Source organism: Oncorhynchus masou, chromosome 30 (genome assembly GCF_036934945.1).
Source record: "Oncorhynchus masou masou isolate Uvic2021 chromosome 30, UVic_Omas_1.1, whole genome shotgun sequence".
Lineage (NCBI taxonomy): Eukaryota > Metazoa > Chordata > Actinopteri > Salmoniformes > Salmonidae > Oncorhynchus > Oncorhynchus masou.
Genome location: NC_088241.1, coordinates 16,342,217 through 16,369,402, shown reverse-complemented (window position 1 = coordinate 16,369,402; position 27,186 = coordinate 16,342,217). Strand labels below are relative to the sequence as shown.

The following is a 27,186-nucleotide window of genomic DNA, read 5'->3' as shown; positions in this document are numbered from 1 at the left end:
TGACCTCCCTAGAACGCCTGGGCATGCTCCTGATGAGGTGGCAGATGGTCTCCTGAGGGATCTCCTCCCAGACCTGGACTAAAGCATCCGCCAACTCCTGGACAATCTGTGGTGCAACGTGGCGTTGGTGGATGGAGCGAGACATGATGTCCCAGATGTGCTCAATTGGATTCAGGTCTGGGGAACGGGCGGGCCAGTCCATAGCATCAATGCCTTCATCTTGCAGGAACTGCTGACAAACTCCAGCCACATGAGGTCTAGCATTGTCTTGCATTAGGAGGAACCCAGGGTCAACCGCACCAGCATATGGTCTCGCAAGGGGTCTGAGGATCTCATCTCGGTACCTAATGGCAGTCAGGCTACCTCTGGCGAGCACATGCTGTGCAGCCCCCCAAAGAAATGCCACCCCACACCATAACTGACCCACCGCCAAACCGGTCATACTGGAGGATGTTGCAGGCAGCAGAACGTTCTCCACGGCGTCTCCAGACTCTGTCACGTCTGTTACATGTGCTCAGTGTGAACCTGCTTTCATCTGTGAAGAGCACAGGGTGCAAGTGGCGAATTTGCCAATCTTGGTGTTCTTTGGCAAAAGCCAAACGTCCTGCACGGTGTTGGGCTGTAAGCACAACCCCCACCTGTGGACGTCGGGCCCTCATACCACCCTCATGGAGTCTGTTTCTGACCGTTTGAGCAGACACATGCACATTTGTGGCCTGCTGGAGGTCAATTTGCAGGGCTCTGGCAGTGCTCCTCCTTGCACAAAGGCGGAGGTAGTGGTCCTGCTGCTGGGTTGTTGCCCTCCTATGGCCTCCTCCAAGTCTCCTGATGTGCTGGCCTGTCTCCTGGTAGCGCCTCCATGCTCTGGACACTACGCTGACAGACACAGCAAACCTTCTTGCCACACCTCGCATTGATGTGCCATCCTGGATGAGCTGCACTACCTGAGCCACTTGTGTGGGTTGTAGACTCCGTCTCATGCTACAACTAGAGTGAAAGCACCGGCAGACACACACACTCACACTAAGCTAAGCTAAGCTAAGCTAAGCTAAGCTAAGCTATACAGCAAATGCTCTGGCAAAGCAGAGACATGAAAACATCATCCAACCTGAAGCTGAGTGAGTAATGCTTGGTCTGAAGCTATTTTTTACTTTCAAAAGCCAAGAAGAAAAATACATCACAATTATATATTTTACTTTATAAGGACTGAATGCTCAGGCTACCAAGCTTGCTAGGACAAAGAGATACAACTTCAATTAGCACTGACATGTGAAGCGAGAGGTGTCGAAGCCTTTGAGCCCAACAAATGGCTGGCTATGGCTGGCTACCCCATTCAGATCCAGAGGCCTTGAAGGCCCCTCCTGCTGTTCAGTCCATCCAATGGCATTTTCTACAAGAAATCTGCCTCCAGAAATATAAGCTTCTCCCAAGTGGATGTGACACCTACTCCTGTTGCCTGCTGCACTGCTGCTTGGATTCCGCCTGGCGATCTGTTCACCGTCTGCCCTTGGTTGTCTCCCCCTGTCTGGTACAGGTACCCCCCCCCCTCCCCCCAAGCTTTCACTCGCCTCCAGCACACAGGCACTGTTGGGGCGAGTGACTCTGAACTTACAATGCTAAAAAGCTTTTAAGCAAGCCTTCCTTCAAGAACTGGCCTCTGTAAAATGGTATAGAATGGTCCTGATCCCCTCTATCGAAGACGCTTGGACCTTCTTTTTTGATATTTTCAGTGGTATTTTTAACAAATACGCCCCCATAATGAAAATTAGAATTAAAAACAGGTTCAGCCCCTGGTTCGACACATCATTAAGTCAGGATTCCTATTTGACTCAGCCATGCCTCCTTGCCCATCCAACATTTCCTCGTCTCCCAGCCCTTCTAATGCGACTATCCCTGATGCTTCTCCCTCTTTTTTCCCTGCCTCGCTAAAAGGTTTACCCTGCAGGCAGTCACTGAGTCCAAGGTGCTAAAGGAGCCCCTGAAACTTGACCCCACAAAAAACATCTCGGTCAGATGGTTTAGACCCTTTCTTCTTTAAGGTTGCTTCCCCTATCATCGCCAAGACTATCTCCAACCTTTTTAACCTGTCTCTCCTTTCTGGGGAGGTTCCCATTGCTTGGAAGGCAGTCACGGTTCATCCTTTATTTAAAGGGGGAGCTCAAGCTGATCCTAACTGTTGTAGGCCTATTTCTATTTTGCCCTGTTTATCAAAAGTGTTAGAAAAACTTGTCAACAATCAACTGACTGGCTTTCTTGATGTCCATAGTATTCTCTCTGGTATGCAATCTGGCTTCCACTCATGTTATGGATGTGTCACTGCAACCTTAAAGGTCCTCAATGATGTCACCATTGCCCTTGATTCTAAGCAATGTTGTGCTGCTATTTTTATTAACTTGGCCAAAGCTTTTGATACGGGTAGACTATTCCATTCTTGTGGGCCGGCTAAGGAGTATTGGTATCTCTGAGGAGTATTTGGCCTTGTTTGCTAACTACCTCTCTCAAAGAGTGCAGTGTATAAAGCCAGAAAATCTGCTGTCTCAGCCACAGCCTGTCACCAAGGAGGTACCCCAAGGCTCAATCCTAGGCCCCAAGCTCTTCTCAACAATAACATAGTTCAGGGCCTCCCCGGTGGGCAAGTGGTTAAGGGCGCTGTACTGCAGCGCCAGCTGTGCCCTCAGAGACCCTGGGTTTGCGCCCAGGCTCTGTCGTAAGCCGGCCGCGACCCGGAGGTCCGTTGGGCGACGCACAATTGGCCTAGCGTCGTCCGGGTTAAGGAGGGCTTGGTCGGTAGGTATGTCCTTGTCTCATCGCACAACAGCGACTCCTGTGGCAGGCCGGGCGCAGTGCGCGCTAGCCAAGGTTGCCAGGTGCACGGTGTTTCCTCCGACACATTGGTGCGACTGGCTTCAAGGTTGGATGCACGCTGTGTTAAGAAGCACTGCGGCTAGGTTGGGTTGTGTATCGGAGGACGCATTACTTTCAACCTTCGTCTCTCCAGAGCCCATACGGGAGTTGTAGCGATGAGACAAGATAGTAGCTACTACAACAATTGGACACTACGAAATTGGGGAGAAAAAGGGGTAAAAAACAAACAAAACAAAACAATAACAGTAGGAAGCTCTCACATCCATTTATATGCAGATGATACAGTCTTACACTCAGCTGGCCCCCTTGGATTTTGTGTTAAATGCGCTACAACAAAGCTTTCTTAGTGTCCAACAAGATTTCTCTACCCTTAACCTTGTTCTGATCACCTCCAAAACAAAATTCATGTGGTTTGGTAAGAAGAATGCCCCTCTCCCCACAGGTGTGAATGCTACCTCTGAGGGTTCAGAGCTTGAGGTAGTCACCTCATACAAGTACTTGGGAGTATGGATAGACTGTACACTGTCCTTCTCTCAGCACATATCGAAGCTGCAGGCTAAAGTTAAATCTAGACTTGGTTTCCTCTATCGTGATCGCTCCTCTTTCACCTCAGCTGCCAAACTAACCCTGATTCAGATGACCATCCTACCCATGCTAGATTACGGAGACATAATTTATAGATCGGCAGGTAAGGGTGTTTCCGAGCGGCGATGTTCTTTTCCATTTGGCCATCAGATTTGCCACCAATGTTCTCATAGGACACATCACTGCACTCTATACTCCTCTGTAAACTGGCTGGTTGACCCACTGGTTGATTCTTATTTATAAAACCCTCTTAGGCCTCACTCCCCCCTATCTGAGATATCTACTGCAGCCCTCATCCTCCATATACAACACCCGTTCTGCCAGTCACATTCTGTTAAAGGTCCCCAAAGCACACACATCCCTGGGTCACTCGTCTTTTCAGTTCGCTGTAGCTAACGACTGGAATGAGCTGCAACAAACACTCAAACTGGAGAGTTTTATCTCAATCTCTTAATTCAAAGACTCAGTCATGGACACTCTTAATTACAGTTGTGGCTACTTTGCATGATCTATTGTTGTCTCTACCTTCTTGCCCTTTGTTCTGTTGTCCGTGCCCAATAATGTTTGTACCATGTTTTGTGCTGCTACCATGTTGTGTTGCTACCATGTTGTTGTCATGTTGTGTTGCTACCATGCTGTGTTGTCATATGTTGCTGCCTTGACATGTTGTTGTCTTAGGTCTCTCTTTATGTAGTGTTGTCTCTCTTGTCGCGATGTGTGTTTTGTCCCATATTTATATAATTTTTATTTTTAAAAATTTTAATCCCAGATCCCGTCCCTGCAGCAGGCCTTTTGCCTTTTGGTAGGCCTTCATTGTAAATAAGAATTTGTTCTTAACTGACTTGCCTAGTTAAATAAAGGTTGAATAAACAAAAATAAAAATAATTCTGTGTCCTGTGCTCATCTTTCTAAAAGTCAAATGTCTGTTTTCCGACTGGTTACTGCACTCTATCTTAAGCTTTGGACAGTGATGAACTTGCTTCACTATGCCTGAACAGAGGCTCAATGTGCAGTAAGAGTATTATTCCTCTTTCATGACTCCAAATTTGTCAGCATAATAACATTTGAGGTTTTATGCCTTCACTGTAAATCTACTGGACCTTGGACATCATCCATGTGGCAGTGGTTAAGGCAGGGCCTCGTCTCCCTATTTGACCTTTACTGTTACACGGCAGGACCAGGTGCTGGGCTCTTCCAGTAGCTTCCTGCCACTGTGCTCAACAAACATCTGCGATCTGTCTCTATCAATGCCACCTGCCTCTCTCATGGCATGCTGTTTTATAATAATTTCAGGTACTCCTCTATGAATAGTGTGCATCACTGTATAGGCCTTCTATCTAATGTGTTCATTTCACAACCGATAATGTTCATATCAAGTTTGTTACACAGAAGCTTAGGTCCCCTGTCTCCTGCTCTGTGCCAATATCAAGGCATTGAAATAAGAAAGGTATTGCAATGGCATTTGCATGACATTACAGTGGCATAATTTACTTATCAAGTTTGATGTATTATGATTATTCAAGTCAAATGTTTTGTGTCTAGGGTGCAACTCTAGAATGTTGAGCCCAGGCAAGGTGGTATCTGATCTGCTGTTGAACGTCTCACTCACCCAATCCTGCCTAGCCCATAGAGGGGTAAAATGATGATGTGTGGCGACTGTGCTCATTCAGGAGCACAAATCAATATGATTGTGACCTAGGGAACTGTCTATCCAATGAAAGATAATTGAGAGTTGTGTTGGTGGATTCCCATCTGAGCAAAGGATATGTAATCAGTCTCTTTATCTATCGACCCGTTTGAGTTTTGGGTCGTGCCATGTGGCCTTTAGCATGTGTCTAGTATTTTATGATTCAGGTTCTTGAAATCTGACAGGAACTACTTGGTAAATGACAGTCATGATACCCTATTCAAAGAGGCCTTTGTCCTGCAGACTGCTTCCTCAAAGGGGTTTGGGACATGTTGTAACCTACTTGACTGGGCTCAAGGAGTCAGCACTCGGCAGCAACTGTGCGATCACTCTGCCAAGAGAGTGGGTTCTGAGAAAGGACTGTTGCTTTGATGTGAAGGCCGCTTCTGATGAAAGTGCTATTGTAACAGCACAATGCCATTCAGACAGGGGTCTTCAGATCAAGTTATGGCTTGAACGGGTCTACGTCACTAACGGCTGAGGGAGGGCTATTTGATAACCCTTACAAAAAACATTCCAAGTACCAAGTAGGTCAACAGAAATGGAGAGCATGAGGAGTGTGAAGTAAAACATCCCAAATTATGGTTACAGCAACCCCTGTTGTCAAAGCTACTTACTTCTGAGAGTTCTGCCTGGAATAGATAGTCTGTAGAATTCATTCCAAGAAACCAAGCTGACGCTAAGTATTGTGGCAGATTACTCACTGCCACTGAACATGGGCTGAAACCAGAGCTGATGAGAGGTTCCAGGGAAGAGGGGGGATAAAAAGGTTACAGTATAAATGCATCTGGGGGGGTTAACAGTACCCTTGACTTTTATACACTTATCAGTACTTTCCAGAAGCCATTTCAAAGGTTCTCTGTGGCTCTTCCTGGAAAGTGAACAGACATTTTACTCAATCATTCTCATGTTTTTTAAACCTGACCATAGTATCATCATGAGTCAAGTCAAACTAGATGATAGGTGATGCCTAGTCCATTTAACATATTTCATGGCTAGCATCATCATTTTTAGAAACGAAGCAAATGTTTCTTTACTAAGAAAAAAGGCACTACAACTTTTTAAAACTTAGAGCTGATAACAATAGACAGATGGGTTTGACAACGTCCCGACAAAAGTTGCGCTCAACCCTGAGACAAAAGGCTTTGTTTTGTCATTATCGTAGGTCAGATAGCTAGCAACAACGACTCAAAGCTGCTGTCCAGTGAATGTAGATGGCTTGTTTCAGTTAGTTGTATTTTCTTCTTGATACCATCTCTGGTTTGACATGTTTTGACGCTTGTCATGTCTATGCTAATATGGCTAGGGTTAGCTATCTAACTAACAACTGTAACAATGTATTTGAAAAACAAACATGCTTCATTGGGCAAATGTATTTTTGTATTCAATAAACATTTGCAGATAAAAAAACATGAGCTGCAGCACACCCAGAATAATAGTTAGTGTGCAGGTGATGACTAACGGTGAATAAACTATAAACTATCAAAATAAAGAAAGTTGCTCACTCCATTTGTAATCTCCCAGCAAATACCCACCTCTTTAGGCTAGGGGGCAGTATTTTGATGTTTGGATGAAAAACGTTCCCAAAGTAAACTGACATGTTTCTACGAACTTTACGGATATAATTTGGAATTTTCGTCTGCCCGTCGTGACCGCACAAGCCTGTGGATTGCTGAACAAAATGTGCCAACCAAATGGAGGTTTTTGGATATAAAGATAATCTTTATCGAACAAAACAAACATTTATTGTGTAACTGGGAATCTTGTGAGTGCAAACATATGAAGATCATCAAAGGTAAGTGATTCATTTTATTGCTTTTCTGACTTTCGTGACCAATCTACTTTGCTGCAAGCTGTTTGTAATGTTTTGTCAGCTGAGAGCTGTCCTCACATAATCGCATGGTTTGCTTTCACCGTAAAGCCTTTTTGAAATCTGACATGCCGGCTGGATTAACAACAAGTTAAGCTGTGTTTTGGTGTATAGTACTTGTGATTTCATGAAAATTAAATATTTTTAGTAATTTAATTTGAATTTGGCGCTCTGCAATTTACCGGATCTGGATGAAAATGATCCTGCTAAAGGGATCTAAGTGGCAAGATTAAAGGCACAGTTATGCCGAAATGTTGGTAAATACCCATTAAATTGCTGGGAGATTACACATGGAGTGTGAGACTTTCTTTATTTTGATAATAAACATTTGCAGACAACATATAGTTAACACATTGCTAACTTCTTGGTGACAGGGTGCAGTATTTTCACATCCGGATGAAATGCATGCCCAAATTCAACTGCCTGCTACTCACCCCCAGAAGATAAGATATGCATATTATTATTAGATTTGGATAGTAACCACTCTGAAGATTCTAAAACTGTTTGAATCATGTCTGTGAGTATAACATAACTTATTTAGCAGGTGAAACCCCGAGGACAAACCATTCAGATTTTTTATTTGAGGTCACTTTCTTTTCAATGAGTTTTCATTGGGAATCCAGATTTCTAAGGAACCTTCTTGCAGTTCCTACCGCTTCCACTGGATGTCACCAGTCTTTAGAGATTGGTTGAGGTTTTTCCATTGTGTAATGAAGAAGTAGCCCTGTTCAGAACGAGGGTCACTTCAAGTGTACTGTTAAATAGAGGCGCATGACCAGAAAGCTAGCTACAGTTTGTTTTCCTCCTGTATTGAACACAGATTATCCTGTCTTCAATTGTATAGATTATTTACGTTTACAATACCTAAAGTTGTATTACAAACGTAGTTTGAAATGTTTTGGCAAAGTTTACAGGTAACTTTTGAGATATTTTGTAGTCATGATGCCAGTGTTTTTCTGGATCAAACACGCCAAATAAATGGATATTTTGGATATATATCGACGGAATTAATCGAACAAAAGGACAATTTGTGATGTTTATGGGACATATTGGAGTGCCAACAAAAGAAGCTCGTCAAAGGTAAGGCATGAATTATATTTTTATTTCTGCATTTTGTGTCACGCCTGAAGGGTTGAAATATGCTTTTCTCTCTTTATTTATGGAGGTGCTATCCTCAGATAATAGCATAGTTTGCTTTCGCCGAAAAGCCTTTTTGAAATCTGACATGTTGGCTGGATTCACAACAAGTGTAGCTTTAATTTGCTATCTTACATGTGTGATTTCATGAAAGTTAGATTTTTCTACTCATTTATTTGAATTTAGCGTTCTGCATTTTCACTGGCTTTTGGCCAGGTGGGACGCTAGCATCCCACATATCCATATGTAATATGTTAACTATATGTCATTTCCGGTCACAATTTGCAGACTTGTTTATGTGCTGCTGTGCGTTTTGTTGCCAACCTTACTTTGCTACCTGACAACTTTACCGTTTTTACTTTTTAATTATCGTTTATATTTTTAGTTTTTCCCTCACTCAACTTTTTTTCATTCAACATTTTCACTCCGGACGTTTTATCTGGACATGGTTCGTCAGGACTTCCAACAGCCAAAGCTAAGTAGTAACATGAACATGATGCCTTCTAATTGCAGTCGCTGTACTCATAATATACAGGAGAACTGGGGACACCATGCGTAAGGCTGGTTCCATGTACGCTGGCCCGAGGAGACGCACTGGAGACCAGATGCTAGAGCCGGCTTCATGGCACCTGGCTCTATGCCCACTCTAGCCTGGCCGATACGAGGAGCTGTAATGTACCGCACCGGGCTATGCACACGCACTGGGGAAACTGTGCGCTCCTCAGCATAACACGGTGCCTGTCCGGTCCCTCTCTCTCTCCGGTAAGCACGGGAAGTTGGCGCAGGTCTCCTACCTGGCTTCACCACACTCCCCGTGTGCCCCCCCAAGAAATTTTTGGGGCTGCCTTTCGGGCTTCCAGCCGCGCTGCCGTGCTGCCTCCTCATACCAGCGTCTCCCTTCCTTCGCTGCCTCCAGCTCTGCTTTGGGGCGGCAATATTTCCCTGGCTGTGCCCAAGGTCCTTTGCCGTCCAGAATCTCCTCCCATGTCCAGGAGTCCTGTGTTCCTTGCCGCTGCTGCTGCCCTTTACTCAGCTGCTTGAACCTTTGTTGGTGGGTGTTTCTGTAACGGCATTCCTCATCCTCTTCTGAATAGGAGAAGCGAGAAGGATCGGAGGACCAATGCGCAGCGTGGTAAGTGTCCATAACGTTTTATTTTAAGATATAAACTGAACACTATGAAAATACAAAACAATAAACGTGAACATGAATGAAACCACAACAGTACCGTGTGGCAACAAACACACACGGAAAACAAACACACACAACTCAAAAGTGAAACCCAGTGTGGTCTACAGCTTATCATGACATCCTCTACCTCAGGCAAGAAAAAACCTTGAGACTTCCTTAGATTTCGCTCACCAGCTGTTGTTTACAAACATACATAGACTGCCACCCCTTGTCTTACTAGAGGTGGCTGCTCTATCCTTCCGAAAAAGAGTCAAACTCGCCAGGTGTATGTTATTCATGTCGTCGTCCAGCCACGACATGATATTACAGTTTTTAATGTCCCGTTGGTAGGATATACATGCTCATAGTTCGTCTATTGTATTATCCAATGATTGTCCATTGGCTAATAGGACCGATGGTAAAGACACTCGCAGTTGGATCCTTACAAGGCACCCAGACCTACAACCCAATATCTCTGTCTCTTTCTCCTGCGAATAACAGGGATGAGGGCCTTGTCGTGTGTCTGGAGTAAATCCTTAGTGTCCGACTTGTTAAAGAGAAAATCTTCTTCCAGTACGGGGTGAGTAATCGCTGTCCTGATATCTAGGAGCTCTTTTCCATCATAAGAGACAGTGGCAGAAACATTATGTACAAAATAAGTTACACATAACATGAAAAAACAAATACAATAGCACAATTGGTTAGGGGACTGTAAAACGGCAGCCATCTCCTCTGGCGCTATTATCAAATACCTCACTTGTCTATTGAGGTATTCTTTCAATCCTTAGTGGTGATGGTGAATGTGCCGTGTTAAGAACGTGTTGCCCATATGAGACAGACGCTAGAGCCCCAGTTTCATGGCACGAACTGTGTGTTATATGAACTCATGACTAGTACATTTGGGACTTAAATATGGCATATAGATTGAGTGTCTCAGTTTCACTGCTTGGGGTCATGATCCTGCCCCAAATGCTGTAGTTCAGTAATTACAACACAACATTGGTACAGAGAATGATAGTGACAAATAAAGTATTCCGCTCATAACATTTGAATGATAGGTACGGTTATTGAATCTCCTCAGCATGCAGTTCTTGCTTGCTTGAATAGAGTAAGATTATCCTTGTCAAGAAATGAAACAAATTCACGGGCATCCGATGATCAACTACAATATGTTTAGACCCTTGCAAGCTATGGCAGTATTCGTAGATGGTTATGCCAACACCCACAGGTTGGTATGTCATGGCAAACCCCGTCAGCCTGTGGTGGTGGTGGATCTTATGAAGTTGATTTGAGCTATATGAATGTTCTCATTCTTTAACTCAATGTCACAGAATCGAAAAAGCAAAAACACTCATATAAGAGTTCAGGCGCAAGTATTGTTTTCACCGGTTTTCCAGACAAAGTCACTTCTCAACAACCCCACAAAGGACAAACACTCCACTATTTCCTGATATCTCTGACTTACCAACTGCCCAATATAATTTCACCACTATCAGAAAAACTGCTGTTGACATAATAACCCTGTTGACATTGGCAGGATAATAGAAATGCCATGCACAACGGGATAAGCTGAAGAGTATGTTTAACAATAAAAAAAAAATGTCATGGATTTTAATTAAACTAGACTAACTTTATGTGGACATAATGTTGTGGACGGTGTAAATTGCAATAAATGTTCACATAGTCAAGTAACAACATTGTAAATGTGTAGACTGAGCACATATTGCATTTTGTCTATCCTGACCTTGCAGGTCTGCCATTTCTTCTGGTCTTAGCACTCACAATTCAGCGTTTATTCCAGACTTCAAGGCTTCCCTGATGTCCTCAGTGTGTGCATGTTTTGTGTGTGTCATTCTTGATATCCTGTTTTGACTAAGATTGTAAAATCAGTTAGTTTCTTGAAATGTGTTGTAATTTCAAGGGGGGGGGGTGGTTATAAACTTTGTCTCATAAAATGTTCTAAAATGAGTACACAGCAGAGGGTCACTGCCATCTGTCACTGTCAAATGTGTACAGCATGCAGCAGTGTGAAGAGTAGCCAGGATGTAGAGAATGTAGGGAATAGACCCTCACCCAAACAAAAATAAACACACATCGCAATGACTGTACTAACGAACACTATGGCACATCCAATGGCATTAGAGGTCAACTTGTGAAGAATCTTGACTGTGAGTGGTTGTAATATTCCTGAAAACATGAGATGAGTGCATGTTCAGTTCATGGGTGAAAATGAAAAGTGGGCCAACTTGAAGTCAGGAGGGGGGGGGTTATCCCCAGTTGAGTAGCTTTGTATCCTTTATCATTATTACTGCATTGTAGTTATTGTGTTACTGATCTCAGTATTATGACATATTTCAGTGCTATTCACAAATATCACCTAGGTCATAGCCAATTCTGAGGAACCACCAATCATCATCCAACACAGTTCCCAGCCGTCTGCCTCCTCTCTGATGTCCACCTCTTTGACCTCTCTGAATGGGTCCCTTGTCCACGCGCTCTTTGATTTCTTCCTCTCCATTCCTATCATGCTCTATTTGAAAGAAATTGCATGTTTTCACACCCTTTTATATGGTGACCAACTGTGATTACCATTATGTGAAATCAATTAGCAATAACGAGTAGTCATTATGTATGGTTATCATGTATCATACATATAATTTAGATGTTTATACATTACAAACACACATTTTATATCTGTAGTTCTCAAAATCCATGAATAGTAGACAAACCAGTTTAAAGTCTATAGGTTTACCAAACGGTTAAGTGATTAGCCATTAAACACAGTTGGATTAAGTGATGGTCAAATGTATTTAAACAAATGAGAAGAGAATCATATGAGAAGTATTGTGAGCATTGCATTGTGAAAGGTATTTACCTTATATGAAAGGTATTTTGGCATAGATGAATCACTGAATCAGGTTTGGTGAAAAAGTTACTGTGTGATTTTGTGTGTTGTGCTTAGTCAATTGATGTGCTTAAAGTTTAGAAAAAAACTGTCCTCTAGCACACGTCATCATCATCATCCCACACTGAATTAATGTAAATTAGACATCCATCAATCATAGACTACGTGACTGGAACTAATGGCCAATATGGCTCATGATCACAGAAAGGTAGGTGAGGGGGAAATAGAGTGTGCTTGAAAAGAGTGGGGAGGAGCATTGTACGAAGGCAAAGCCAGGTCAAAGCAAAAATCAACCCAGCTCTCTCAAAAGGACCCTGAATTAAATGGTTGGCCTTTGAAGAGCTGTTGCTTTTTCAAAGTTCATGTTAAACCTTTGGACAAAGTTGCAGAAGTTAGCCTATATTTAGCGGGTTTGTTGACCATCTCTTTCTCTTTGCTTTCAGGGTAGCTGAAATAGAAGTACGCTAGAGTGCATGCATACTGTCCTATATCTGTAACAGGCCAAAAACTTTAAATCATATAGGGCAGATGTTAAGTGTGAGTGAGTAAATCAAACCCACTTAAAATGCCAAATGGATGGAAGGTTGATTTTCGGCCATATAGACTGCAACAGTACTGAATGACAATTGATACAACATATAAGTGAGATTAAAAGCACACAAACTAAAGCGTTTCAACAAATTGTCTTTGTCAGAGCAACTGATTTTCATTGTGTTGCACAGTATGGCTATGATTGAGCAGTGGTTTAAGTGGGCAACATGGACGAGCCACGAGACCTGTCACAATTATGAGGCAAGTTAGGGCGCTGTTCGAAGCTTTGCTGGTTATATAAACACACTGTCCAATGGACCCCAGAGGACGTTTTCACCATGATAGCAAAAGTTAGTGCGATATTATTAGACCCCAACTAAGTTTGATCTTCTGTGCTTGTGCTATATCGAGAGGTGTCAGCTTATAATTCTATCACAGTGGGATGTACTCGTTGATATGAGAAGTGTGCCATTATGCTGCAACTTATACTAACAGTTCAAGGGAAATTGAATTACATTTTTTAGTATGTATGTGTGTCTCTCTGTGAGTAATATAATTGTTTTGATGCATTCAGGTTTCCAAAAATAATATTTGGTCAAATATTTGGTCAAAATATCTCCAATCTCTTCATTAAAAGCTCCATTGTGGTTGTGGCTGCTTTGTATGATCTATTGACCTCATTTGCCCAATAATGTTTGTACCATGTTTTTGTGCTCACATGCTGTGTTGCTACCATGTTGTTGTCATGACCATGCTCATGTTTTGCGCCTTGTGTCAGCTCGTAGTGTTGTGTCGGAAATGGAGGAAATGTCAACGGTTTGATTTGTTTGATCGCCTCTACATAGCTGCTAAGGACCTGGCATCCTTTCATTCTCCCTCCACTGCTCTACATTTTCCTCCTCTGTCTCTGCTGCCTAAAAGCCACTTTACTACCACTCTAAATTCCAAGCATCTGCCTCTAACCTTCCAGGTGTCTAAGCTCTTTGCCACCTTCTCCTCCCTCCTGAATCCTCCTCCCCATTCTCCCCCCCTCCTCCCCATCTGTCCCTCGATTCTTGGCACTGACGGAAACATGGATCACCACAGATAACACTGAATTCCATCTCTCCCAGTGGTCATTCTCTTTCACCCATCTGTCTTAATTCCATGCTGTCACAGTTACCAGCCCTTTCAAGCTTAACATCCTTATCATTTATCGCCCTCCAGGTTCCCTCGGAGAGTTCATCAATGAGCTTGATGCCTTGATAAGCTCCTTTCCTGAGGACTGCAGATGACTTCGCAACTCCCCTCCAACCATTTTGAAAAGTTCTGAAATCCTATCATCTCTTCCCTCTGTTCTGCTCACACTGCCCTACCCTGTGCTCTGACCTCTTTCTCCCTCTCTCTCTGCTGCAGATGAAATCTCGCCACCTTCTCCCTCCTGAATGACGGCCGGAAAAGAAGGTCCGCCCAAAAACCTGCCCGCTTGACCCTATCCCCTCCTCTCTTCTCCAGACCATTTCCGGAGACCTTCTCCCTTACCTCACCTCGCTCATCAACTCATCCCTGACCGCTGGCTACGTCCCTTCCGTCTTCAAGAGAGCGAGAGTTGCACCCCTTCTGAAAAAACCTACACTCGATCCCTCCGATGTCAACAACTACAGACCAGTATCCCTTCTTTCTTTTCTCTCCAAAACTCTTGAACGTGCCGTCCTTGGCCAGCTCTCCCGCTATCTCTCTCAGAATGACCTTCTTGATCCAAATCAGTCAAGTTTCAAGACTAGTCATTCAACTGAGACTGCTCTTCTCTGTATCACGGAGGCGCTCCTCACTGCTAAAGCTAACTCTCTCTCCTCTGCTCTCATCCTTCTAGACCTATCGGCTGCCTTCGATACTGTGAACCATCAGATCCTCCTCTCCACCCTCTCCGAGTTGGGCATCTCCGGCGCGGCCCACGCTTGGATTGCGTCCTACCTGACAGGTCGCTCCTACCAGAATCTGTCTCCTCGCCACGCGCTCTCACCACTGGTGTCCCCCAGGGCTCTGTTCTAGGCCCTCTCCTATTCTCGCTATACACCAAGTCACTTGGCTCTGTCATAACCTCACATGGTCTCTCCTATCATTGCTATGCAGACGACACACAATTAATCTTCTCCTTTCCCCCTTCTGATGACCAGGTGGCGAATCGCATCTCTGCATGTCTGGCAGACATATCAGTGTGGATGACGGATCACCACCTCAAGCTGAACCTCGGCAAGACGGAGCTGCTCTTCCTCCCGGGGAAGGACTGCCCGTTCCATGATCTCGCCATCACGGTTGACAACTCCATTGTGTCCTCCTCCCAGAGCGCTAAGAACCTTGGCGTGATCCTGGACAACACCCTGTCGTTCTCAACCAACATCATGGCGGTGGCCCGTTCCTGTAGGTTCATGCTCTACAACATCCGCAGAGTACCTTCCCTGCCTCACACAGGAAGCGGCGCAGGTCCTAATCCAGGCACTTGTCATCTCCCGTCTGGATTACTGCAACTCGCTGTTGGCTGGGCTCCCTGCCTGTGCCATTAAACCCCTACAACTCATCCAGAACGCCGCAGCCCGTCTGGTGTTCAACCTTCCCAAGTTCTCTCACGTCACCCCGCTCCTCCGCTCTCTCCACTGGCTTCCAGTTGAAGCTCGCATCCGCTACAAGACCATGGTGCTTGCCTACGGAGCTGTGAGGGGAACGGCACCGCAGTACCTCCAGGCTCTGATCAGGCCCTACACCCAAACAAGGGCACTGCGTTCATCCACCTCTGGCCTGCTCGCCTCCCTACCACTGAGGAAGTACAGTTCCCGCTCAGCCCAGTCAAAACTGTTTGCTGCTCTGGCCCCCCAATGGTGGAACAAACTCCCTCACGACGCCAGGACAGCGGAGTCAATCACCACCTTCCGGAGACACCTGAAACCCCACCTCTTCAAGGAATACCTAGGATAGGATAAGTAATCCTTCTCACCCCCCCCCTTAAATGATTTAGATGCACTATTGTAAAGTGGCTGTTCCACTGGATGTCAGAAGGTGAATTCACCAATTTGTAAGTCGCTCTGGATAAGAGCGTCTGCTAAATGACTTAAATGTAAATGAAATGTAAATAAGAATTAGTTCTTAACTGACTTGCCTAGTTAAATAAAGGGTAAATAAAAAATAATAGCAAAAAAAACCTAGTTGGGTAGGGTTTAGGTTGGCATCAGCCATGCTCTAGAGGTAGATGGGGGTTGTGACAACAACCTACTTGGCAAGATCCGTTGGGATAGCATTGAGTTGGTGGGCCCTCAACAGATAGCAGGGCAGCTAGGAAATATAGAGAGAGCGAGAGCGAGAGAGTGAGACAGATGCTTTTTTGAGAGGGGTTGCTCTTTGCGAACAGCTGTAGAAGTAAGTAAACAACAGCATAGGGTTTCTGGTGGCTTGCTGCCAGCTACCCAACTTGGTGTGGTTGTCATTAACCACCACCCCAGCCCCCTGCTCTGCAGGCTAACGCATGCATAGAGAGTGCTACATGAATGACACTTTACAATCCTGTATGTAATGGGAGCAGCAGTAGCCTCAATGGGAGGGGGGAGTGAGCCGGGCAACCTAATGCTGATATTCCCTTGAGAAAGGAACCCCCTAAACTGCTCATTAAGAACTGCACTGCGGCTGTTCTCTCCTCCAGCCTCTCCAACCTAATGTGTGTGTGTGTGTGTGTGTGTGTGTGTGTGTGTGTGTGTGTGTGTGTGTGTGTGTGTGTGTGTGTGTGTGTGTGTGTGTGTGTGTGTGTGTGTGTGTGTGCGTATCGGGGGTTGGATAAAAGCAGAAGTCAAATGTCCATCTCATGTGAACTAATAAACTGTATGTTATCTTATGTTAGGACTACTGAGTTTTGTTTCCAGAGGACCCATAAGTATCCATATGTTTTGCCTGCTTATCATAACCCTGGTTTATAGTGTACAGAGCCTGTCACGTTTGTCCTGTCCAGTTAGAGTGTGTTACATCACCTCAATGCCATCCACAACCTAGCTAATACCTAAGAGTAACACTGGATCTTCTGTGCCACATAGGGTTGGTCCCAAATTGTTTCCAGCTAATCAGAAACTGTGTGTGTGTGTGGTCTGTGTGACAGTAAGAGTGAGAGAGACAGATTGATGCATTGGGTTATTTTGGTCAGCCTATCTGTTCATTTCCATCACTCTCCTTTATATACAGTATCTGCTGATCAACCTTTCCCCTAATTCTTCTTGAGATCTTTATTTTCAAACACTATACATACAAAAGTATTTCAGCCACACCCGTTGCTGACAGGTGTATAAAATCGAGCACACAGCCATGCAATCTCCATAGCCAAACATTGTCAGTAGAATAGTCTTACTAAAGAACTCAGTAACTTTCAATGTGGCACAGTCGTAGAATGCCACCTTTCCAACAAGTCAGTTCGTCAAATTTCTGCCCTGCTAGAGCTGCCCTGGTCAACTGTAAGTGCTGTTATTGTGAAGTGGAAACGTCTAGGAGCAAAAACAGCTCAGCCGCAAAGTGGTGGCCACACAAGCTCACAGGACAGGACCATCAAGTGATAAAGCGCACAGCGTGTAAACATTGTCTGTCCTCAGTTGCAACACTCACTTCCAAGTTCCAAAATGGTCTGGGGCTGTTTTTCATGGTTTGGGCCAGTGAAGGGAAATCTTAATGCTACAGCATACAATGACATTCTAGATTATTCTGTGCTTCCAACTTTGTGGTAACAGTTTGGGGAAGGTCAGTTCCTGTTTCAGCAATATGCCCCTGTGCACAAAGCGACGTCCATACAGAAATGGTTTGTCGAGATCGGTGTGGAAGAACTTGACTGAATTTATGACATTTCATTGTATCAATGTATGTAATTTGGTCATGAGTTACAGTTCATGGTCAGTAAACTACAATAATAACATCTCCTCAACATTTAATTCTGCTGATGAACTGTGGTTCACCTAAGTCATTCACAGCAGGTATGTTTGTATCATCAGATTCCCTGCTGTCAGCTCAATAATTATATAATTTTCCATGAGTTACTGTTTAGTAAGGATGAATAAGTGACTTAATTACTAAAGTGTTGCTCTCTGCTTCCCATAGTCGATAATCCAGAGTAGTGGGGCAAAGGTACAGGATGACAGGCAGATTCAGAGCGGGATGAAAAGGACAAAACAGGAACAATAAAGAGGCAGGAACAGAGGGGGGAAATGCTGGTAGGCTTGATGAAACAAAACGAATTGGCAACAGACAAACAGAGAACACAGGTATAAATACACAGGGGATAACAGGAAAGATGAGTGACACCTGGAGGGGGGTGGGGTGGAGACAAGCACAAAGACAGGTGAAACAGATCATGGTGTGACAGTAACCCCCCCCCCCCTCTCTCTAGGGATGCCACCTGGATTCCTACCTGGGCGCATACCTGGTTGAGCGGGGTGCTGGCGTTGGAACTCTGAGATAAGGCCTGGTTCCAGGATGTCCCTAACGGAGGCCCAGCAACTCTCCTCCGAGCCATAACCTTCCCAGTCAACCAGGTACCGGAATCCCCTGCCCGAGGTCGAACCTTCAGGAGACTTCTAACCCTGTACGCCGGTTGGCCATCGAAGAGACGGGGGAGAGGGGTGGGCCATGGTATTAATTCTAGACACAGGAAAGGTGGGATGTGTATGGAGAGTATGGGGCAACAGAGGACAAACAGTAGAAGGACTAATGTTCTTGGAGGCAGGAGGGAAAGGTCTCAGCTTTTGGGGGTGTATAGCCGCGTGCCAGCGCATCTGGCTTGACCTTCTTGGATACCGGTCGGTGTTGTGGAAATGAAGTGGCCCGGACCTTACTGAACCCCTCCCGGAGGTCCTGGGACTCTGCAGGGCTGGTGGAGAGGTCTGGGGCAATTTCCAAACCCCCGGGAAGACGTCCCGGGGCAGGCAGAGCTGACTTCAGGCAGTGAGTGTGGCAAGGCGGGCCCCAGCCCACGATGGCACCAGTAGTCCTGTCAATAGAGGGATTGTGTTGCTGGAGCCAAGAGAATCCCAATACTGTGGGAACCTGCAGAGACTCAACTAGCAGGAATTGGATCGTCTCGCTGTGGTTCCCTGACACTCATAATTTGATCTGGATAGTATGGTGGGTGACCCGGCCTATAGAGTGCCTGTGCTGCGCTCTAACATCCATGGGAATGGAGTGGGGTTGAGTGGGGATGCCCAGCTTGGACGCCAGGGTAACGTCCATAAGACTCACATCGGCCCCTAAGTCGATGAGTACCTGAAGAGACTTGGACTGGTCACCCCACAGCAGGATGGCATGGAGAGGGGGGTTGAGTAGGCAGAGAAGAAAAATAATATTTTCTCACCTCCACCACAAATGCCCCCAGACTGAAGCATACGGCCAACTGTTGTTCCCAAATGGCCGTATCCCAGGCGAGGGCCCTCAGGGACATGATGAGGTACGCTATCTTAGAGCGGTCCGAGGGGAAGGAGGAAGGCTGCAGCTCCATGACAAGGGAACACTGAGCGAGAACAGCCGACAGGTGTCCGAGTCTCCATCGAAGCGCTCCGGGGGAGGTAAGCGAGGTTCCCGGGAAACCGGGGTGATGGCACTGCTATCAGCCGGGTTACTGAGGGGCTGGGAGCTTACCGTCGTGGTAGGCTTCCTAGTAGACAACCCACGGAATTGCTCCCGCAGTGTGTCCAATGCTAGGTTGTGCCGGTCGGCCACGGCCAGGAACTCTTCCATCAGACCACGAAGCAACTCCTCGTGCCTACCAATAGTGGCTCCTTGGGAGGAGATGGCATTGCAGAGGGGATCCAAGTCTGTTGGGTCAGTCATGGCCAGTTCGTACTATCACATTTTAGGTAAGAGCCAAATGCAGACTGTATCGAAGTAACAATATTTATTAAAGCAACAGGGGCAGGCAAGCGACAGGTCAAGGAAGGCAGGGGTCGATAATCCAGAGTAGTGGGGCAAAGGTACAGGACAGAAGGCAGGCAGGTTCAGGGTCATGGCAGGCAGAAAAGGTCAAAACCGGGAAAAACAAAGCGAAAGGAACATAGGGAAAACCACTGGTAGGCTTGATGAAACCAAACTAACTGGCAACAGACAAACAGAGAAGACAGATATAAAAATACAGTGGATAACGGGGGAGATGGGTGACACCTGGAGGGGGGTGGAGACAAGCACAAAGACAGGTGAAACAGATCTGTGCGTGACAATGACAGTGTCAATATGCAGCCCCTCTGTTGAGAGGTAATTTATGAAGGGCCATTGGTAAACTGCAGTGGCATTGTGTTTAGAGTGTCGACCCTGATATTGAAAGGTTGGGGCTTTGAGTCTTACCAAAGACGCCAAAAATGGGACCTGATGCCTCCCTGCTTGGTACTCAGTGTTAAGGAGATGGATTTGGGGTATGTCCCTGTAACAGACGAGCGTCCTGTCCGAGATGTACTTCTACATCAAGCTGCCTCAGGCTACAGCAACAGGAGATAAGCTCCTGCTGTTCTGGCTTGGACAAGGCTTACATTCTGGTCAAATGCATTGACAACCTTGCTGGTGTCACGTTCTGACCTTAGTTCCTTTGTTTTGTCTTTTGTTTTAGTATGGTCAGTGTGTGAGTTGGGTGCGTTGTCTATGTTAGTTTGTCTATGATTTTCTATTTCTGTGTTTGGCCTGGTATGGTTCTCAATCAGAGGCAGCTGTCAATCGTTGTCCCTGATTGAGAACCATATTTAGGTAGCCTGTTTTCCATTGTGTTTTGTGGGTGGTTATTTTCTGTTTAGTGTGGTGTTGCACCTTACAGGACTGTTTGTTGGTTGTTTATTGTTTTGTTTTCAGTGTTCATTAAAATATTTAAAATATGAACACTTACCACGCTGGACCTTGGTCCTCCTCTCCTTCCACCACAGACAAGCGTTACAGCTGGAATAGACACATTCCACATTCCAATTTGTTCATTTACCTAAGGTCATATCTAGAGTCTTTGGAGACAAATATTTTTCAGACCTTGAAAATAAGCAAATATAAGAAAGGCAGAGACAGGGAAACAATTCAGAATTTAATATTTTTTCTTTGCATAGAAAACCTAACCATAGGTTCTCCTCATATAAAATACTTCTCGCATTTTCACATACCCAAATTCAAAACATAATGTAGATCTCCCATTTAGTCATTCCCATTCGGCAAGCTTGGTCATTACCATGAAAAGTCACTCTCTTCTACCATAAACCACTGAGTTAACATTATTGTAAAATGACCTAGTATAATCTGGAAGACAATTATGAATACAAAAATGTCATTTTTAATGATCTAATTAAGAGCCAATGATATTAACATAAAGTGCAACAGAATATAACATTTAAACTTTCTATCCCTTCACTACTTTTGCATGGTCACAGCATTGTATCTGTCTGACCTAAAATGATAGCTGTGCACACTCAATGTATGGATGTGAATTCTAACATTGTTTCATTCCTCTGAGAGAATATGTCAACTGTCAAAATGCTCGAACACACTGAGGTACAGAACTACCGTGGAATGACTAGAGGGTTACAGACAGACAGTTTTGGAATACACACCTCTGCCAAATGCATTTAAACTCAAGTTTTTCACAATTCCTGACATGTAATCCTAGTAAAAATTCAGTTATACGTCAGTTAGGATCACCACTTTATTTTAAGAATGTGAAATGTCAGAATAATAGTAGATAATTATTTATTTAAGCTTTTATTTCTTTCATCACATTCCCAGAGGGTCAGAAGTTTAAATACACTCAATTAGTATTTGGTAGCATCGCCTTTAAATTGTTGAACTTGGGTCAAATGTTTCGGGTAGCCTTCCACAAGCTTCACACAATAAATTGGGTGAATTTTGGCCCATTCCTCCTGACAGGGCTGGTGTAACTGAGTCACGTTTGTAGGCCTCCTTGCTTGCACATGCTTTTTCAGTTCTGCCCACACATTTTCTATAGGATTGAGGTCTGGGCTTTGTGATGGTCACTGCAATACCTCAACTTTGTTGTCCTTAAGCCATTTTGCCACAACTTTGCAAGTATGCTTGGGGTCATTGTCCATTTGGAAGACCCATTTGTGACCAAGTTTTAACTTCCTGACTGATGTCTTGAAATGTTGCCTCATATATTTCCACATAATTTTCCTCCCTCATGATGCCATCTATTTTGTGAAGTGCACCTGTCCCTCCTGCAGCAAAGCACCTCCACAACATGATGCTGCCACCCCCTTGCTTCACTGTTGGGATATTGTTCTTCGGCTTGCAAGCCTCCCCCTTTTTCCTCCAAACATATACGATCGTCATTATGGCCAAACAGTTCTATTTTTGTCAGACCAGGGGACATTTCTCCAAATAGTATGATCTTTGTCAACATGTGCAGTTACAAACCGTAGTCTGGCTTTTTTTATGGCGGTTTTGGAGCAGTGGCTTCTTCCTTGCTGAGAGGGCTTTCAGGTTATGTCGATATAGGACTCGTTTTACTGTGGATAGATACTTTTGTACACGTTTCCTCCAGCATCTTCACAAGGTCCTTTGCTGTTCTGGAATTGATTTGCACTTTTCGCACCAAAGTATGTTCATCTCTAGGAGACAGAACGTGTCTCCTTCCTGAGCGGTATGGCGGCTGTGTGGTCCCATGGTGTTTATACTTGCGTACTATTGTTTGTACAGATGAACGTGGTACATTCAGGCGTTTGGAAATTGCTCCCAAGGATGAACTAGACTTGTGGAGGTCTACAATTTTTTTTTCTTTGATCTTGGATGATTTCTTCTGATTTTCCCATGATGCCAAGCAAAGAGGCACTGCGTTTGAAGGTAGGCTTGAAATACAGCCACAGGTACACCTCCAATTGACTCAAATGATGTCAATTAGCCTACCAGAAGCTTCTAAAGCCATGACATAATTTTCTGGAATTTTCCAAGCTGTTTAAAGGCACAGTCAACTTAGTGTATGTAAACCTCTGGCCCACTGGAATTGTGATACAGTGAATGATAAGTGAAATAATCTGTCTCTGAACAATTGTTGGAAAATGACTTGTGTCATGCACAAAGTAGATGTCCTAACTAACTTGCCAAAACTAGTTTCTTAATAATACATTTGTGGAATGGTTGAAAAACTAGTTTTAATGACTCCAACCTAAGTGTATGTAAACTTCCGACTTCAACTGTAGAACGATCAGTTTCTGAAGACTGCAATGGTGATAGTGAATGTGGAGTGGACACCAACATCTACAATCCATACTCATTCAACCTGATAAGTTTCACTTCAACTTGATTCTCAAGTCCACATCTCAGTTCTGTTCCTTGAAAGAGTCTTCGGGGCTAGGGTCCCACACTCTTTCTGCTTCACAGCTGTGCTGCTCTTTAACCAGTCACCAGTCCGTTCCCCGATCTCACTAAGGCTAACCACCAGTGCTTAGACTACAACGGGGATTAATTGCAACTCTTACTCGCGGTTCAGCAGACCCGAAGAACATGGCCATTGCTGTTTGAGATCCTCGTCAACCTGAGAGAAAGTTGAAAAGAAAGAGAGAAACAGTTAAAAAAAAAAAAATTGACCACATTTGCAACAGTGCAAACTCAGTGCTATCTGCTTCACTTTTCACTAGTAACTGAATCTATCGGTTAAATGTCTATCTTCTATTCTCCATCTCCTTACCTCGGTGTAGGCAGGGGGAGGAGGGTACCAAAGCTCGGGGACGCGCATGAACAGTCCTTCATCCTCATCTGCGTCGTAGTTGACCAGCAGAGGTGTGAGGGCGGAGTCGATACGGCAGTCGCGGGAGATGTTGCTGTAGCTGGGGGGTTGTGACGGGAGGCACAGTGACCCAAAGCTACTGAAGGGGGTGTTCAGGGACTCTGTCTGGCTGCTCATGCTGTTGGTGCGGCTGCCAAAGCCATTGAAGGGGATGTTCCCGATGACCAGGGGCAACTCTAGGACCACCTTGTCACTGCCGGGAATGTGGACATAGATCTGATGGATAGATAGATATGTCATTCCTAAGTCACAAGTCCTTTCAATCATTTTCAATGTGAGGTTTATGGTATGAGCCTATATCAAGCAACAAGTTGTCTCAAGTGTATGACTCACCCTGAGGGCATAGTCCACGTGAATGATGTCGCACCCCAGGAGTGAGGGCTTGAGCCTAGGCACTCGGATGGTCTTGCTCTGCCACATGTCACACATGCCCGAGATGATATGGTTGCCCCTCACGACTGAGAGCTTCTGCCCCAGGACCTTGGTCCTGCCATTGGCCTGGTAGGTGTGCTTGACCATGATGGCTGCCTTGGGCACCACGATACGTGAGCAAGTGTTTTCAAACTTTGCATTGATGCAGATGTCCTCGCCCTCGCAGAAGCCCTTGCGGTCAATCTTGGCACTGATGGACACATGTCCATCTGGGATGAACATGCAGGTGAGCTTCTTCTCCTTCGTACCTGCAGCTGGAGCCTGGACGAGAAACAATGAGAAACATTAACATGAGTTAAACATAAATCACCAAACATGTTGATTGCAAGTCAACCATCAAGCCTAACACCATCCACCCACACCTTATAATCTCTCATGTATAGCTAGTTATGGCAAAGTTATACAATTGTCATTAACATTATTAAGCCATGCATCCTCATTACATGGCTCATTCAGGAGAACAAGGTGTATAATACAATCACTGTCAAGTAGCAATGTGTATAATGTAATAACTATCAAATGGCATTATTCCTTGTGGTGACAATTATGATGATGTGAATGAGCTGTTATGTACCAGGAGGTCAGGGGTGTTGATGTCCAAGGGCTCCTCCACCTCAAAGTGTTTCTCGCACTGCAAGGCAGGCTGGGAAGGCCTCTCCATCACAGCCCTGACATAATACTGGACACAGCCAAACTTCCCCTTGTAGGACGACACCAGTTGCCTGTGACAAAAGCAGGAGGAATTTTAGTTGTGAGGTGCTGTCATTACCACATAATGCTATGCCTTTATATGAAACAAACAACAAGGTTTTTACAGTCCTTGATGCTTACCCAGGATGTGGCAGCTCAAAGCCAAACATGTACTCATATCTGTTCCCTGGTCTGAGAGTGACTGAGCCATTGGAATCTGAGGACGAGAGAAATACATTATGGTCCATTCATAAATTTATGAATTTAGCCAATCTCTCTTAGGTTAATATATTTTGGTCTATTTGTGCAATCCACTGTAGACCATAGGACACCCGTGGTCCACTTCTAGTGCTTATGGGCCAATAACAACCACCCCTGGCGCATTTGATAATCCATAAACATCGACTTATGTAAATAAAAAATATAGCTAGTCTATAAAGCATAATTTCTCATTCTCCATTTTGGCGCACTACACTGTACTCACAGACTGCAATAGTCAGCTAGTGACAGTGCATAAAAGCTGGATGACACCGGATGTAGCCTGCCGACTGCTTTGAATGGCTATTTTCACATTCGAGACAAAGACATTTACTTTTTGTATATTTTAGTTTGTAATATTACCTCTAGGCTGGTGGTCCAGATAAACGGTATCTTCGTATTTCAGATATTCAATGTCTTCACGGCATCTGTGCTTTCCTTTCGCGTACTCCACTTTTGCGCATCCAATTCCAAACACTCTCATAGCGGACACCTTGGTCACCTCGGACACCTCAACCACAATATTCCCGGCTACCTTGTCACCACTGGAGTAGAAAGCCTTAGTAGGATCATGGAAAACGACCTCAAAGGTCTTCAATTTCTTTGTAATGATGACCATTTTAATATTTGGTCAGTGTCCCGTGGTTAAGAAAATATAAGTGGAAATAGCCGACCGCTATTTTTAGCTAGTTAAGCCTATTGAATTCCACTGATGAACAAATGTCCAACAATTTGATTGCATTCCAATCACTATACTGTCACAATGTTAGCTACTTATTGTCATCATCCGTACAATTCTGAGCTGACTGTAAACAGCAAGTCTCCGCATTGGTTTTATATGGATGGCGAGTAGACATCCCAACCCAGTCTCGCCAGCCGCATACTCACTATCCCGTTACCGGACTGTGCATGCTGTCGTTGAATGCACCGTCTGAACTGCTGCATGTACAGCCCTCTCATTGGTAAAACATATCTTGTTTGTGCACCTCCTTGCCAATCAGCACACAGAAAGACCGCGTGGACACCTCATGGTAAAGTAACGAAGAGGAGTATATCGCATGTAGAGGCGTGGTTCTGGGGTTTGATCTATCGAGATCCCCAAAATGAGTCAACCAATCATTATACCCAACATACACGTGTTAACGTAATATGTTCTCTAAATCTCTAATAATAAAATGTTGATTGAAAGCAAGCACGAAGAAGTTTATTACTTCTAACCAACACCTTACATTTGGGTAGGTAGACAAATCTGTCTCTGATGGTAGGCTATGCTTGCTGACTGTCAACACTCAAAAAAGTGTAGGTAGCCTATAGGGTAGAGTCAGGTTCAAATCCCAAATCTGACGGGAAGATCTGGTGGGATGTGACAGGATGTTGCAACATGGTCTGAGAGCATTTCGCATTGTAGCGACCTGCACGGACAGCTGTGTATTGAGTTATGCTGTTCGTTTGTTGTGTTGTATTTATCAGTACCTAGTGTTCCCTGGGTCCGGCTGTACCAGTCAACCTGCTATCTGCCAACCACAGGAATGCCTGGAATGTACCGGTGCGGGGGCATCCTTGTGGTTGGTGGAACAGCCGGGGGGATTTGGCATGGGGTGGAGCACCGTAAATATAAAACCATGCTTAGCCATTACCCTGCCTCTTCCACTAATCCAATTGTTTCTTATGGACAGAAAAGAGCAGAGGCTCTGAGCTGTCCGATCAGGTTCATTGTCTACTTGTTCTCTCTCTTACGTTTTGTCTTAACAAGAGATGGTCACAGTTGTTGTATACTTTGATCCTTGATTTATTTAGCGCGGGCTACGGCCGAACAGTAGCCTGTGTTGAGTTGGGTTAATAAACCGGGAATTCGTGAAGTCAATCCTGTCTGGACATTTGTTCGTTTATGATCTAGCCAGGTCAAATTTATCTGAGACACTCCATTTATTATGATATTGTAGCGACCCGCACAGACAGCTGTGTGTTATGTGTTAGGCTAGGAGGTGGTTGTGTTGTACTGACCAGTACCCGGTGTTCGCGGGGTCCGACATGTCAATCAACCTGCTATCTGCCAATCACGGGAATGCCTGGAATGTTCTGATGCCGGGCATCCTGGTGGTTGGCGGAGTGGCGTGGAGGGGGGTTGGGCAGGGGGGTGGAGCATTGGAAGTTAAGACCAGGTTCAGCCTTTGTTCTCTCTCTCTTACGTCTGGGCTTCCCAAGAGAAGGTCACGATTGGCTTGTGGGTTATCTGGCATCTTTTTGGCGTGTGCTACGGCCCAAACAGTAGCCTGTGTAAAGTTGGTTTAATAAACCGTCA

At 44.8% G+C, this 27,186-nt stretch overlaps 1 protein-coding gene and 1 pseudogene across 1 annotated transcript in view; one reads left to right on the top strand and one right to left on the bottom strand.

Moving 5' to 3' along the window:
- Positions 1 to 25,879, bottom strand: part of LOC135522174 (thioredoxin-interacting protein-like) — a 328,799-nt gene extending 302,920 nt beyond the window's left edge. Inside the window, exons 1-6 of the mRNA XM_064948208.1 lie at positions 25,248 to 25,879; positions 24,768 to 24,843; positions 24,511 to 24,658; positions 23,838 to 24,197; positions 23,406 to 23,720; positions 21,316 to 23,252 (exon numbers count right to left, since the gene is read on the bottom strand). Of these exons, the coding sequence (XP_064804280.1) occupies positions 23,193 to 23,252; positions 23,406 to 23,720; positions 23,838 to 24,197; positions 24,511 to 24,658; positions 24,768 to 24,843; positions 25,248 to 25,503 (1,215 nt within the window). The 5' untranslated portion in view covers positions 25,504 to 25,879 and the 3' untranslated portion in view covers positions 21,316 to 23,192. The remainder of the gene's footprint in view (positions 1 to 21,315; positions 23,253 to 23,405; positions 23,721 to 23,837; positions 24,198 to 24,510; positions 24,659 to 24,767; positions 24,844 to 25,247) is intronic.
- On the top strand, positions 14,561 to 15,707 carry LOC135523090 (uncharacterized; annotated as a pseudogene).
- Positions 25,880 to 27,186: the final 1,307 nt, after the last annotated feature.